The 16,123-nt window shown below is 42.2% G+C and overlaps 2 protein-coding genes across 2 annotated transcripts in view; one reads left to right on the top strand and one right to left on the bottom strand.

Moving 5' to 3' along the window:
- The window catches only part of LOC119652128, a 73,039-nt gene that overhangs the window by 27,522 nt on the left and 29,394 nt on the right, over nt 1-16,123 (bottom strand). The window lies entirely within an intron of this gene.
- On the top strand, nt 9,470-10,196 carry LOC119651120. The gene has a single exon (XM_038054495.1). The coding sequence runs from the start codon at nt 9,517-9,519 to the stop codon at nt 10,147-10,149; it is 633 nt and encodes a 210-aa protein (XP_037910423.1). The 5' UTR covers nt 9,470-9,516; the 3' UTR covers nt 10,150-10,196.

Below are 16,123 nucleotides of genomic sequence, written 5' to 3'. Positions count from 1 at the left end.
ACCGCAAAAAAAGTCAGAACGGCTGGTTCGACGATGAATGTAAGCTAGCAACGGAACGGAAACCGAATAATGCGGAGACTTATCACGAACTCCAGCGAGCGAAGAAGCGACTTTACAGACAGAAAACGGAAGCCTGCGAGAACCAACAGGTTTGTGAACTCGGAGAGTGCAGGGAGCAAACGCACAAGACGGGGAAGTTTTATCAGAAAGTCAGCAGAATGAAGCCTTATATACCTCGATGCGCATCCTGCCGACGCAAAGAGGGAAATCTGATTTCCGACAAACTAGGCATATTGAAGGGGTGGGTTGAGTATTCTGATGCTCAACAACCAAGATATCGTCGGGTTGGAGGTCCCAACTGAAGACGACCCAAAACCATAAGTCGCCCGGAACCCGGTGGAATTACAGTCGAATTGGTTAAATATGGAGGCAACCAACTACGCCAGGCGGCCTCATCAGCTGATGCTCATGGTGTGGGACCTCGAATCAATGCCGGTCGACTGGCAACGAGGCACTAGTTGTCTATACCAAAAAGAGGGGGATATCACGCACTGCAGCAATAATAGAGGTGTCATGTTGCTGAGAACCATCTATGAAATCTTCTTCGCTATCTTGCTAGACCGGATAGCCCCAAAAGCCCCTACCGAAGAGGCATCAGTCCAGGCAAATCAGCAACAGATCAGATTTTCTTTCTGCGGCAATAGATGGAAATACTGTTGGAATATGGACATTTGTTGCACCATCATTTCATAGACTTTAAAGCCGCCTATGAGCGTAGTGAAGGTAAAACTGTACCTCGGGAGAGAATTCAGTATCCCGACGAAATTGATAAGACCGACTAGGCTAAGCCTGACCAATATGCGAGTCCAGATAAAAGCAGTAGAATCACTCTGGAGACCATTCTACATCTTCAAAGATCTAAGACAAGGGATACCCTATCATGTGTCCTCTTTAACCTGGCCCTAGAGAAAATGATTCGCGATGCAGATGTGAACACGAGAGGCAACATTCTCTTCAAGTCCAGCCAACCACTGACCTACGCTGACGATATGGACATCATAGGAAGTGCAACCCGAGGTGTACAGTCTACTTTCATCCAGATCGAGCAGGCCGCGCGAAATCTTGGGCTCCACATTAAGACAAGACGAAGTACATGATGGCTAACAGCTATGATGATGAAATCCGCGTACAGTTGTTGACAGCCAGCAGAGCTTATTTCAGCTTACCAAAAAGTGTTCTGCTCGAAACGTCTCACCATAGGGTCCAAGCTTTTACTGTACAAGACTATGATCTTGCCAGTACTTATGTATTCCTTGGAGACCTAACTTCTTAGCAAAAAACGGGGAACGGGCCACGTTCGAGAGAAGAATCGTCTGAAGAATTTTTGGCCTCCAACAGGAGGATGGGCGATTTCGTAGCCTACATAGTGACGAAATCTATGGGCGGATGCGTATGGATGAGGATGAGCCAGCCCGAAAAGTCTGTAAGGGCAATATCTATGTTAGGAAAGGAAGGCGTGGCAGACGTAGATCAGGATGCGAGACAGCTTTTAGGGATACCGAATTGGTAGACCTCGGCGGAAAACCGGGGTGCCTGGAGTTTCTTACTGAGGCATGCGTTGACCAGACACATTCCCTGTAGGAGGGAATGTGGTCAGCATTGCGCTCGCCCGAGATTATTACCCTGATTTGATTCAAGTACTCATTTAGCTGAGTTGACTGGTATCGACTTCAAATCACGATACAAATCCCACTGCCACCAGTGAAATTTGAGCCGAGACCGTACGACAGCCTTATGCTCTAACCCCTCATCTATTCAAACACAAATATACCGTTATTAGCCATTATTGCAATGGTTATGGTATAGAATCAGTTCAAGAGAAATTTGCTGCTCTCTGTAATTTAAAAAGAACCTTCCTTATTCATGTTATTATAATCGTCTAGCATTTCTTAACATGGCATCTTTTTAGTTCTGAGACTCTTTATATGGCGTCCGCAATGCTAACATATTTGAGGTGCCTTCGCGGGGCTCTTATGCTACTCTTCCCCGTGTCAAGTATGTTTGTTGTTTTTGTTTCCTTTTTTCTTAGTAATGTTCTTTCTAATGTATATATGCGTACAATATAATGAAGAAATTTGTCTGTTTATTGCGCATTTTGAATTAAATGAATAAATAAACATTTTGTGTGGGGAAACGAAGGCAATGTCGATGCGCAAGTGACATGTACTTCAGCACCGACATCCGCGAAGAAAACGTTTTTAAATGTATAGGCAAACAAGAAGGATATGGTGATCAGTAGGATTGCCACCAAATTTTCCAGTATGATGCTTCATGTTAAAACCTACATTATTGTAAAACTTAACGGACACAACATTTTACCCGTCTGGGATAAACTTAATGGGGTTTCGCATGGATGCCCATTCTTTTTATTCTGGCAGAAAGCGCTCTTCAAAATCTTTACTTTGATACCAGAGGGCTACATTCGGCGAAAAAAATGTTCCACCCCTAATTTAGGTGTATGCCGACACCCGCCCCCTTAAGTTCAACGTTAAGTAATGTAATTCACCGCATGCGTAGCGATTCACAGTTTCAACCTTTCTACCAAATTTTGTATCATCGTTTCTGAGAAAAGTTCAGATGACAGATAGACAAAACCTTAAAAACTCTTTGAGCGGAAGGTACGTAAGTAACTGCTGCGTTAGTAAAACCCGCCCTGCGCGCTATCAACATGCAGTGCCAAACTGCAATCTCCAATATCGCTAGGTTAACGCACACGAGCCAGGTGTTCTCTAAGGCATGTAACCGAAGTTGTCAGCTGCGGAAAAAGCAAAATGTAAACAATCGCAAGTGCCCCAGCTTCATCATCACGCCTACAAACAAACCGCGCGCGACGATCATGCCCTGCTTAATAATGGTGCCTTCATTCATTTAGCCGTCTTTATCGTTCGACGATGCTGTACGCAACGGCAATCCAAATCCACCTATCCCATAGGTGCCAAATAAACAAGTCTTAACAGACCTCCCATTATCGATTCAGGCATGAAACCTTTGAGTGTGTCGAAGTCTCTTGTATTTTGTTTTCACTGCGTAGAGTAGGGAATTTATACATTCTGTCAGTCTATGCAGTGGGAAACATTCGAGCCAAGTTCAAGGAGGAATTCTCTGTTCACGATACTCGAACTGAATAGGCTGCGTAATTATTATATTATAGCTGGCGACTTGAATGCTAAGCATACCTCGTGGCTAAACGCCACAAACAATCCCAGAGGGGTACTCCTCAAATCTTGGATAGAGCAATACCAGATAGAGAATAAATGCGAATTATATGGGTCAGAGAGTCCAACCTGCCCCAGGGCAAGTTCCCATCTGGATTTGTGCATTCCATTCGTAATTATTGTATTTTGTTCAATAATTTATTGAACAATTCCTTCTTTCCAGGACAATGGAAGAAAGTCGGAATATTCTCGATTTTAAAGAGACGCAAGGATTCATCCAGCTCTCAAAACTACCGCCCAATCAGTTTGCTGCCTAACATCAGCAAGGTGTTTGAGGTTTTGGTATTGAAAACTTTGAACGGGCATATCAAGAAGAAGGAATTATTGCCGAACGCGCAATTCGGATTTCGATCGGGACATTCGACAATACATGCAATAACACAAGTAATGAAGAATGAGTTTCCCAGCCACCTCGTAGCGATGATGTGTAGTATGCTGTATGGCAACTGCTTTGTCATTACGGACGGAAATCTCACTACTAGCAGAGAACTTCATGTTTTGAATGGATTACAGCAAGGACAGTGACTGCGTCTACACTTTTTGCAGTATTTGCCGGCCAATTACTAAACTCTGAAGTGCAAGTTGAACTTCAGAAGATGTTCAATGATATTAAGTTCTTCACGAACAGTTGGCGGATGAAAATCAATGCGCAAAAGTGTGAAACGATTCTGTTTCGAAATTGGAATTGGAGAGATTTCCACATTGTCGCGAGCGAGGATAGTTCTGAGCGCATTCCTCATAAGAAGTGCGTTAGATACCTGGGTGTGCGTCTTGACGAGCGTCTCCAATTTAACGAGCACGTTAAAGTCGCGCTAGAAAGCGCTCACAGGGCATTCATGTCTCTTCGAAGACTCTTTTATGCTCCACATCTTAGCTGGAAGGTTAAGATTATTTGCTATCTTACTTTGGTTAGACCGGTGCTCACCTACAGGTGTGCTATCTGGTTTAATTTGAGTGCTAGCCAAATGGAGAAAATAAGGACCTTTGTGTGCGTGCTTGCACGGGACTTAATAGGAATGCTTAGTCAAACTATGAGCACCATGTAACTAATGAAGTGATGTATACAGCTGCTGCTGTGCCAAGAATCGACACATTTATCGTCAGATTGATTCGGAATCATAAAGTGCGATCTGCTTCGCATGGTGAGAACCCTTGGGTTTCGCAGGCGTTCAACCCAAATGATGGGTATTTTGAGAAAACTCTCACGACAGGCTTCATTCCTCCTGAAGCGTTCGTGTATCTTGACAGGACTGGTCTAATTCTTGATTCTGCCGGTGATGTGTCATATACATAGACGGGTCACAGACAAAAGGATGCAATTTGACAGTGGGGGCTCCGGGATTCGACTGGAGATACTCCAGAGCGAGGGCAATTGATATTAAGCGGGATGAAAAAGAGAAATCCTGGTACTGGTGGCTGCGGGATGCCGGTTAGCGGTGGCTGTGCTCAGTTCTGCCATTTGTTTCTTGGAGGGGCTTTGTAAATATGTACATATTGAACGGGTGCTGATTTTGCCTCCAGTTGTATAATAACTTATACATACATACGTTATTATTCTTTGTTTCTTTGTAAATATTACAACTATTATTATTACATTTTCTTGTATTGTTATTGTAAAAAATAAAAAAAAAAATATATAATATAAATAAATATATAAATATATAAATATATAATTATGATAGTTTTGAGCACAATAATTTAAGCTAAAAGTATCTTTTGAAGCGATCAAACATTTATTATTACTTTTATATTTCTTTAATTGCCACTAAGGCCAAGTGAATTCTGTCGGGTTTTTGACCATTTCCCGACAACTTATTGTAAAATTAGATTTTTATTTCTTAATGTTCCTCTTCTCTGCCTGTAAATTGTTATTCGAAAATTTCGAGAGCCCACAGTGGCCATTAGATTTAAGTTATTTTTGTTATTTTAAAAGATTGTTTTTTATTGTTCATTTTTCCAATCTATATACTATTGTTACCTATTTCTTAAAAATAAAAATGACTTTAAAACTAAACAGACCTCCGCCAGTTCACAGGCTAAACCGGGAAACTGACTATGTTCAATATATTGATTGAACTGAATGTTTTCAATTTTTTTCTTCATCCTTGGGTTCGGAAATTCTGCTAGATCTATACTTCTCAGCGTCTTTGAATAGATAAAATTCCGACTGTTTCTTTTGAATAATATTCCAAATATTACTCAAAACAGTCTTTTAATTTGAAATCTGTAATTTGAAGGTTTCTGCGTTCCTATTGAAATTGCATTTCCCTGGACAGAGTGATCCTGTGATAGCTCTTAAAATAAATAAAGAAATGAGATAACTATTTTTGTATCCGCTTCCTTGCACTTCTGAATTAGTACAGGCTGCGGCAGCATAACTTCCTTTTTTCAAAACTCAATAAAAACTATTGTATGCATCGGAAAATATTTATTTATTTTTTTTTACATTGTTTTGAAGATCAAATCTGTTAGGTGACGTCCCCCATTCTCCATACATTGCGTAAACCGATTTCTGGCGTTTGTCATGACTCTTGTTAGCATAGCAGGTGTTATGTTGACAATTTCTTCTTGGATGTTGGTCTTCAAATCTGGTAGGGTTCTTGGACGGTTCACATAAACACGAGATTTCAAAAAACCCCATAGAAAAAAATCACAAGGGGAGAGCGTGCCGGCCATTCCAAATCGCCTCTAATTGAGATAAGGCGCTCTGGAAAGTGTTCCCTCAAAACAGCCATCGATGCTCTTGAAGTGTGCGCTGTTGCACCGTCTTGTTGGAACCAAGTGTCCTCCAAATCCAAATTTTCTAGCCGTGGGAAAAAAAAATTCTGTAGCATGTTTACATACCGGTCCGAATTCACTGCCGCTGTAACCTCATTTTCCTCAAAAAACCAGGGACCAATAATTCCAGCTGAGGAAATTGCACACCACACTGTGACTTTGGGTGAATGCAAAGGCTTTCGATGCAATTCTCGAGGGTTGGTGTCAGCCCAGTAGCGCATGTTTTGTTTATTAACCGACCCACACAAATGAAAATGGGCTTCATCGCTAAAAAAAAACAATAGCACCCTCGGGAACGACATCAAGAAGAAGCTCACACGCGCTCATCCGAGAATTGAAGTCACGTTCTGAAAGTTCCTGCACTATCGCCATCTTATAGGGATGAAAATGAAGATCATCACGAAGAATTCTTCTCACAGAACGATCGGATAGTCCAAGAGCAGATGCGTGTTTCCGCGCAGAACGCCGTGGCGATCGCAACATTGACGCTCTCACTGCTTCAATGTTCTCAGGTGATCTAACGGGCCGAGGGACTCCAGTTCTTCCTTTTGTCGTACTTGCAGTTTGTCCGAATGTAGTGACCCATGTAACAATTGATTTGCAGTCTGGGGCGGGAGCCAACGGGGCTAAATTAAAGCGATTCCGAAATGCACGCTGTGTTGCAATAACCGAGCATCCGCTTGAAAAGTAAACCTCAACGGCAACGGCACGCTCCTCACTATTCCAACGCGTGATGGCGACTGAACCGTGTCGGGACAAAACTTTACAATATCTCCTCTTGAACGAGACCACTCCGCTCCGCTATGACATCAACTAACTGAGTGGCGCGCATTTTAAAAAAGGAAGTTATGCTGCCGCACCCTGTATAAGAATATATCAAGTTACCTCAAAAATATGCACATATTTTATTCATAGAATTGAAGCCACCCACAGACCATACGAGCATACTATTCGTACTATTAATTTTGTTGAAGACACAGGGTGTACTAGTCGCTAGCTCTGTTTATATGGATCTGACCACACAAATGTGCAATTCGTCTATAAACACCGGTTTACCAAGGAATTTTCCTAGCTTTTCATCGTAGAGTTCGCCGGGTTGTCGCTCATTAACTCCTTAATTGAATGACCTAATTCACCTCTTACTTGCCCCTGATGATGAACTTCTAGCAGATTAGCTATTTTAAAACGGAACGTAATGGGTCTTTTCGTGTGTGACTCGCTGAAAGGTTCGCTGATACCAGTAGACACCACCTCTGCTTTTTGTTGTGCCGAAGGGTTGATGACGTGCCTTCTGATAAACGAACGGTTACATAAACTTTGATGTTTAGATGCATAAAGTCCTCTTCAATACCGATTATCTTCATACTCCACCTATTTTTGGCAGAGCTCCAGAGTCTAATTGATAAATGACTTTTTATTTGTGCTTTGTTAGTTCAAAGTTAGCTCTGAAATACATTCCACCTTGCACGCAAATTCTTAGCATTAACTTCTCATTTCCCCTTTCCCCCTTTCCAGCGGCAGATCTCAACTCATTTGTTCTATTCCTGAGTTGCGTTGTCAAAAAAAAAACTCCGCCAATCTTTAAGTGATAATGTTTGACGCCCTCTCCGGTTCTCCCCGTATACCAACTCTACTGGTTTGCAGCAAACTCTTCTCGATTGGCTGTCCGGAGGCCAAGTAAAATGAGTGGCAAGACCTACGACTCTTGGGCGATTACAGCGGCCTCCAGCGTCCTGCGCCACCTTTCAAGCATGCCATTGGACAGCTGATGGTAGGTGGTTGTTCTGTGGCGTCTAAAGCCGAGAAGTTTGTCTAACTCTGAGAAAAGTGCACACCAAAGCGTGGAATCCATTTTCGATAGAGGGCTTCTGCACTTATATAAAAGACGATTACCAGAAAATCGACGTTGGTGGGATCTTGACCTCTCCAACATGTGACAAATGTCAGCAACCATATTTTCTTCTCCAGACACGTATTGAATATCGGAAGTGAACACTTATTCGAAACATTTTCGCCTCGCGATTGAAATACGAAAAAAAAATCGGTGTAAATTCTGAACTGTCAGCGGCAGTGATCTGCCCAGATCTGAGCGATTTAAATACCTCGGGTCAACGCTATCAGCCAATGGAGAGCTGCGTTATGAAATTGCTTCACGCATTAACGCAACCTGGATGAAGTGGCGTTCCACAACTGGTGTCCTTTGTGATCGACGTATCAACGAACGTCTCAAATCTAAAATTTATCGCAATGTTGTCCGTCCAGTCGCTCTCTATGGTTCTGAGTGTTGGCCGACCATAAAAGACAATGAACGGCGTCTCGCGGTAATGGAGACGAAGATGCTACGTTGGACTAGTGGCGTCACACGTTTAGATCATATCCGAAATGAGGATATCCGCGATCGTTATGGGGTTGCACCGATCGTGGAAAAGTTGCGAGAGAGGCGTCTTCGATGGTATGGTCACGCAATTCGTGCAAACGAGAATTCACTTGCAAAGATTGGTCTGAACATCGAAGTCGATGGTAAACGACCAAAAGGCAGACCTAAGCAACGGTGGCTTGATACGCTGGATGGGGATTTGAAAGCCTCGAGATTGCACCCAGATCAGGCATTCGATAGAGCCAAATGGCGAAGCCGATCACGACGAGCCGACCCCGCTTGTGAACGGGACAAAGGCTGAAGAAAAAGAAGAAGACTGATCAATACTCCTCTGTAGTAACAGATGAGATCGAATTTTAGATTAAAAAAACACGCGCAATAGTGTCTGAGTTGGCTGCTTTTTGCTCAAAAGCTAATGCAACCAAGCCAGCAAAAAATCAGGAGTAAATCGAGAGAAAGATATTTTTTCCATGAGATTTTGTGTAAAACGACACCTCATTTGAAAACAGGATTTTGACATGTAATTCTACTTTTCCACCGATATGTAGCCCAAATTTTATTTTTGCGTTCTCGCAGAGTAATTATTTCCGCCTGACCCTAGAAAGATTTAACTAACATCCTCTCTGTATGATTGACGTACGTATAACTGAACACCATTTCGGAAGGTTCCTATTGATGCATATTGAATTTAACAATTATATAAAAGTTCTGCGCTATCTGTAAATTAACATAACCAAAACCTGAATATCTCTGGAAATGTCCTCCACACCTGCTCTGAACGGCAATTATGCGCAAAGATGTTATCAAGGAAATGATTTTTTTTTTATAAAAATAAAATAATTGTAGTATACTATATATTAGTGAAATTAGTAAGTCACGATCTAAGACACTTTTAATTTACTGCCGAAGTCAATCATAATCTGACTTAATCCCCTACCAACCGCTTTTACTTTTCATATCGACTGATAAATTGATAAATCATAGTTAATGATAACTGAACTATAGTCTCTGTGGGGTGGGTATATAAGAGGTGGCCCCCTAAGGCAAATTCAGTTTCAGTTTGAGATTCCAGATCAATCGTCCAACATGAAAGTATTGGCTCTCGTCGCTCTTTTGGCTTGTGGTGCCTTCGCCGCAGAAGGACCCCAATGTCAAGCTCCAAACGGTGGTGGTCTCCAACCAGTCTTGGCTGAATTCGTTGACATGATCCCACTCGACAAGATTTTGGAACTCCTCTTGACTTCAATGACCTCCGATCCAGAAACCCAAGCCGTCATGGAATATTTGTCATCATCCGAATTCCATCAAATCGTCATCATGGTCCAAAATCAACCAAGCTTCCAATCGCTTGTAGACTTCGCCTGTACCGATTTGTACGTCGATGCTGCCTACTACTTCAACGTGTTGGCCGGTATTTTCGGATTCCCAGAAGTACGTGCTCATCCACGTGCCACCGCCCGTGCTGGTGGATTCCATGGACTCTTGCGGGAAATCCTTGACCTCATCCCACTCGATGAACTCAAGGCCCTTTTGGATGAAAAGTTGGCCACCGACTACTACGTCCAATTGACTTTCCAAAAGATCAACTCTGACGAATTCGGATCTATTGTTGACTCTCTCAAAGCTAATGTTGCCTACGTTGACATGAAGGATCGTCTTCGTGGATTGGGAGTTGATGTTGATCTCATCATTGATACCATCAACAAGATCTTCCATTAAATGACTGGACTCTAATTAGCACTTAATAAAGTAACTTAAATGCAAAATGCTTTTCTTTCTTGTCTTAATCCCTGTATCCCTGAAGAAGTCAATCATAGTCTTTGAAGTTAAATATTCGTTTTTGATTGTCCAGTTGCTAATGATATCAACAGTTGCTGGTATGCTATTGGAAGTGAAATCGAAGGGCAGCCCAATGAAGGATACGTACTGGTAAGCTGGTGACATAATTTCTTTGTCTAATGAAATACTGCTATTTTATAATAAGGATGGTGGCAGTAAATATCGACCCAGCGTTTTACAGCGTGGTATAAGACCACGTCCCAATTTCAGACAGGACATTCTGGGTCTAAGCGTTAAGACGATTTCTTGCTGTCAAGTGCCTGCAAGATTCCAGTCCAGGTTGACCAGTATCATAATTTGACAGGGCTGTGCACCAACGGTGATTTCCTATAGAAAGGAGGAGGATGGAGAAAAGGCTTCCTGAAGTTGACATTGTGATCGTGATGAATGTGACGCCGAAACACGGTCTTGGTTATCGTAAGCACAACGGTGCCTTATCGCCTCAGCATATTGTCGAGCTCCAATACCGTGCAAAATCCCAGTGATTTCAGCACTGTGCGGGCCGTGCCAAAAGGGAATTTGCCATTGCGCTGGTCAGGGAAGCGAAAAATACCGCAGATAGGATTGCATCACAAAAGAACTTGCATGTAGACACAAATCTTTCGATAGATCTATGAGGTGCTTAAGAGTTGACTTTTTATCCAAGGGGATAAGCGGCTGAAGAGATGGAAGGAACGCTTCACCACGGTTCCAGCTCATGCCCTTGCAAAGATAATAGCTGAAATAATCCTGGTACTTGTCAGGGAAGGAAGGCTTGATCGACCCCTATGAATTATTTTGGAACAGTGCACGGAGTTCAAATATTCGCTCGAGCTGCACTTTATCGATTTCGAGAGCGTGAACAGAGCACACACGAGAACGGGCAGAATCTCGAAGTGGAGTCCGCCGGAGACGCTTCTTTTCAGCGATGGTATTTCTCCGTGTTATCGTTCTTGACATTAATTTGCCTGGAGAACGTGCAGGACTTCGACCGAAACATATCTAATCAAATACCTCCACTAGGCTGATGATATTTGCTCGCTCTCTCACCAAAACATGGGCCTTGGCCGGAGTTGGACTCAAAGTTATGTCTGTGGGCTGCAAAATACGGACACTGCATAAATTCAACCAAACCGGAGCTAATGTTATTCACCATCAAGATAAGCTTAACCGAATTCCACTTCCCTCGTCTAAATGAACAAATATTGATTCTCTCCTCCAGGTAAAGTATCTAGGTGTAATCTTGACTCCTAAGTTAAATTGAAGACTGAATATGAAACTGAAGGTTAAGAAGCCCTGTAAAGCCTCCCAAACCTGGAAGAAGACTGTTGTAAAGAAATAGGGTCGTCGACTCAAAATGGTTCTCTGGATATAAATAGACATGGACTCCCACGTTAAATATACCGTAGCGTGCGGTACTGTCAGCATATGTGCAGCCAAACCAAGAAGAATTTGGTCCGCTTATAACAAGATCTCCCCGTGGAAATGCATACAGATCACAGCGCTTTGCACAGGGCACTGGCCAACAGTCTTGGCATCCAGTACATGCGAGTGGAAGCTATAGAGACGCATTTTCTTTCCGATTGCACAGCTATAGCTAGCGCCAGGCTGCGGATACTGGGTAAACCGTCCTTTGAGTATATCAAAGAGACCTCTTGTTGCATATTGTGAGAGCTGGTATCATTCATGATTGCTACAGGTTGACTTGGGAGATCTGAGCAGGCTGGACTCTGCCTGCTTGCGTTTGTGGGATCAAATCGGCGCACCTTAGCACCAATGTTGGACCTCCAACAGGGTCATCATTTCTACTATAGAGCCCCCCAATACACAAGTCTCAGTTTGGTCATACAGCTCCATACCCTCGGAGTGTTTCGCCATTACAGATACTGCCATTTTATCTGAAAAAACAGTCAAAGTTCCCTGGTATGCAAAAACACGGAATATTTGAGCCGATTGGACTCTCTCCTTGCAATTTTTACAGCAATCATGGTCTCAGGCATCAAAATGACGCATTACAGTGCTAACTGGAATTCCGGAGCCGCCACTGACGCCTACCTAACTGCCTACGATGTATTGTTTTTAATCTGATCCTAGAGACGACACCGAGATGTAGGCCGGTATGACTATTCTCCTTAAGTTCACCTTCTTCATCTTCAACTTCTGGCATCTACTGACGATTTATGGAATGGACGAGATGCTTTGATTCAATTCGAGAAGGTGGCAAGAGGTCCCGGGCTGCACAAAGGAAGAAGAAATATGTAGTGGTAACATATCAAACAACAGTCATTTATAAATATGTTTGCTCTTTAAGGGGACGTCCCCATACATGCAAAAGGAGGGTGTAATATTTTTTCGCCAAACATAGTCATGTGGAGTATCAAATGAAAGCTCTCGGTTAGTACTTTCCGAAGCCGAAGTTTCAGTTTTGAAATTTGTTGGAAAGGTGGGGAATGCGGAGAGTCAAAAATGATCATTTCATTCATAACGGATCAATTCTTAGAAACTACCAAAGTGAAAAATCTAAAAAGAACTCAAATGGCTACCATCATATGGTGCCTAGGCTCCGAAATACTTTCCATGTCGATATCTGTTCAAATGAAGTTAATAATAGTATATTACTATAACTTTTAGTAAGTTTATTCGAGCACCAGGAAATGATGCAGCAATATAGGCTATAACGTAGAGTATGATTCTACCAAGTTTTTGATGCAGCAATATAGAGCATGATCCTACCAAGTTTTTGGAAAATCGGATTATTATTAACACAGTTACAATAGGTCAAAACTGTCGCTTACACAAAACCTTTTAGACCTGAAGTGTCCTGATTTGGTAAGATTTTGCATGAAACAAAGTCTTTTTAAAGTCGGTCTACTGTCTATCACATGCATTTTCTCAGATATGTGATACGTGGGAACTGTGAGACTCCTGGCATGCAATGAGTAACATTGTTCCATGTTTAACTGGAAACCCTCCTTAAGTTTATTTTAGAATCATCAAACCCTTAAACTCAGCAGAAACTAGCGCCAGTTGCTATATGTAAAGCGATTCGCAGAGTACAAATCATAAAATTTCATGTCAATAGCCTCAGCCGTTCCCGAATAAAGCGGGGTAGACAGACATTGAAATGATTCTGAATTTCTGTAATACATATTACATACTGACGAACCGTGTGATTCATGGTCTCATTCGGTATAGTTTTGCAAAAGTTCGTTTTGAGAGATGAGCCTATTAGTCAACTGCCGTCGTTGCAGAAGCTAGGTGCAGCTAGATGTCACGGAATTGTGGTCACTAACAGGAGGAGCACTTCCTAGGTAGGGGGATGTGTTTGGATTAGGATTCACGTTAAAGTCGCTGCTTATCAGGATATGGTCAAGGTATAAGTTGCTGCAATTTATTTTCCTTTAGGAGCAAGAAGGAGGTTGTGTTCACCGAGGGACAACGATATGTAGGCGAGAAAGCAAATTGCTATCGCTGTCAGACCGACGAAGGGTATCAGCTTTTCTGATAATCATAACCTGTACTTATGCATTATATGGTTACTAAATCTACAATATTCCTTATTGTCAACCTCAAATCGATACACATGCATCAAAACATCGTTTGAACTATCTGAGAAAAAGTAACATCGAGTACAAATCGGGAATTTCATAAGAAAAGATGAATGATTTTATTAACGCAGTTGCCAACCATTCCGAGCATGGAAAAATATGTAATCAAGAAATACATAGTATATTTTTTCGACTCTATGTCGCCCGACGTGTTAACAATGTTAAATTCGTTTTTCTCTATTATACATATGGCAAGGCGAGAAGTTGACTCTGTTACGTCCCAGTGCTCTCTCTGTGCTACTATAAGGGAATAAAAACTGATCACCACTGTTATTCAAAAACTGTAAGCTTTCGACAATTCATGTCTGTGCCTAAATAACTATGGTCATCTAGATCAGAAAGTGGAAATAGCAATGGATTACATTACCGGTTATGCTATAGAGTGGGATCTACTATCCGAGGATGGCCAAAGAGTGGATCATTATAAAAATCCGATGCTAAGAATAGTGGAGGCTCCCAGCTTCTTAGAATCATAGAGTCAGCTGAAGCACATTGCCAGCAACCGAAAGCGTGTAGGGGTGGTTAACACGCTATACCCCACATGGGGGACAATGCCAACCGTATTAATCTTAACCGGAACCTCACAGTCAAAGTCCCACCAGAAACTGACTCTCAAGTCAGGCAGCTAACAAAAGACGCCTTGTCAGTTTTGTATTAGTCGTCAACAACAGCCTAACACCCGATTTACTTCTGCTACCACAAGACTTCCCACAGTACCGTAAGTGTGTAAAAAGGGAGAAGAGTACTTTCTAGAGCCACATCATCTCACTTCGCTCACGCGGGGAATGAACAGCTAATGTTATAAAGGAAGCGATCTTTATGGGGAGCTACGATATCGTTGTTAAAGAAAGTGTACACATTCCGGAACAAAGTAGTCTTAAAAATTGTAGGTCCATAGTCCACACATGTCTACCTTATTTAGTCGTCTCCTTAAACTTCAATTTATAGGGTTAGACCCGACAATAGTTACTTTCTGCAAATACTCTTAAGGCGATTTTCTGCCTGACCTTATCTAGATCCTTGCACTTGACAGAGGATTAATATCTTTGACCACGCATCGCAGCACTCATGCCAAACAAATTTTCCACTTGCCGGACTATTTTCAGCTCCAAGATGAAATCCCCCCTTTTGATGGCTTCATCTGGTTGAAATCTTGCCTTGTGCATTGCATCTCATTTCCAAATCTTAGCAAACGAAAAGACGTACTCCCAAAGTTACTAATATAAGAAACGCGTAAAATTTATCTCCCTCAAATTTCAAGCTCCCGATTTCAAGACTTGGGTTTGGAAGGAAATAGACATTAGTAAAGGCAACTACCTCTTCTTTCGAGATTGTTGGCTGATCACCATAAAGTATTACTTCACAGAGGTGATCCAGGTCAACACAACCACGTTCAGCCGGGCTTAAATCCACTTCCCGGAGATTCTTTTTAAGCTAGCCGTTCCTACATTTACCGAAATCTTACGTCAATATCTTTCGATGAAACCCACGTTAAAAAAGTCCCCTTCTGTCCATTATGAAACTCGAGCAATGGTGATAACGTGCTCCGCGCATTCAGAACTGTGATAGGTGGTAATTTATTCCTCCGCTTATTCTCCGATTACTTTCCTGATTACCGCACCCGTTCTGCCATCTCCAGCTAAGTGCCATCCTAGCAGCTCGTATAAGTCAATACCCATTTCACCATTCCTACGATAAGCAGGCTGCTAAAACATATTTTTTGGTCGCCGAAATTAGTCACCATTTTCGCAAGAGGTAAACTAGCCCGGCAAGCCCAGCTTGACATTAGTGAATGACCGTGATCAACAACACTCATGCTGATAACGTCCCTCTTCTTCTTAGAGTTCACGAGATACAGTTTGACCATTCATAGCCATGATTGAATGATATAGGTCATTTCATTTCCATATAGTTCTATATCATTTGAGTGTTTTGCGATTGAAACTACTGACATGTTACCTGAAACAAAAATTAAGGTTCTAATACGTAAAATTCAAGCGTTCCATCATCAATTATGTTTCGCAGCAGGATAGCTTCGAGGAACTTTGACGTATACTCGCTATCACAATCTATTCTTTCGGCCAGTCTCTTGTTTGGTGCTAGATAGACCCCTCTGAGAGTTCCGATCTAAATTTAGCAGAAGTGCTTTTGATCAAACCCCGACTTAAAAATATTGCATATATCTAAAGGCATCATCCAGGGAGAAGAAGGAGGTCACCAGACGACGGACGTGCTTCCTCAATTTGGCTCCCTTTTGAACCGCAAAG

This window comes from Hermetia illucens, chromosome 3 (assembly GCF_905115235.1).
Source record: "Hermetia illucens chromosome 3, iHerIll2.2.curated.20191125, whole genome shotgun sequence".
In the NCBI taxonomy this organism is placed as follows: domain Eukaryota; kingdom Metazoa; phylum Arthropoda; class Insecta; order Diptera; family Stratiomyidae; genus Hermetia; species Hermetia illucens.
This window is presented reverse-complemented; position numbering and strand designations above follow the sequence as displayed.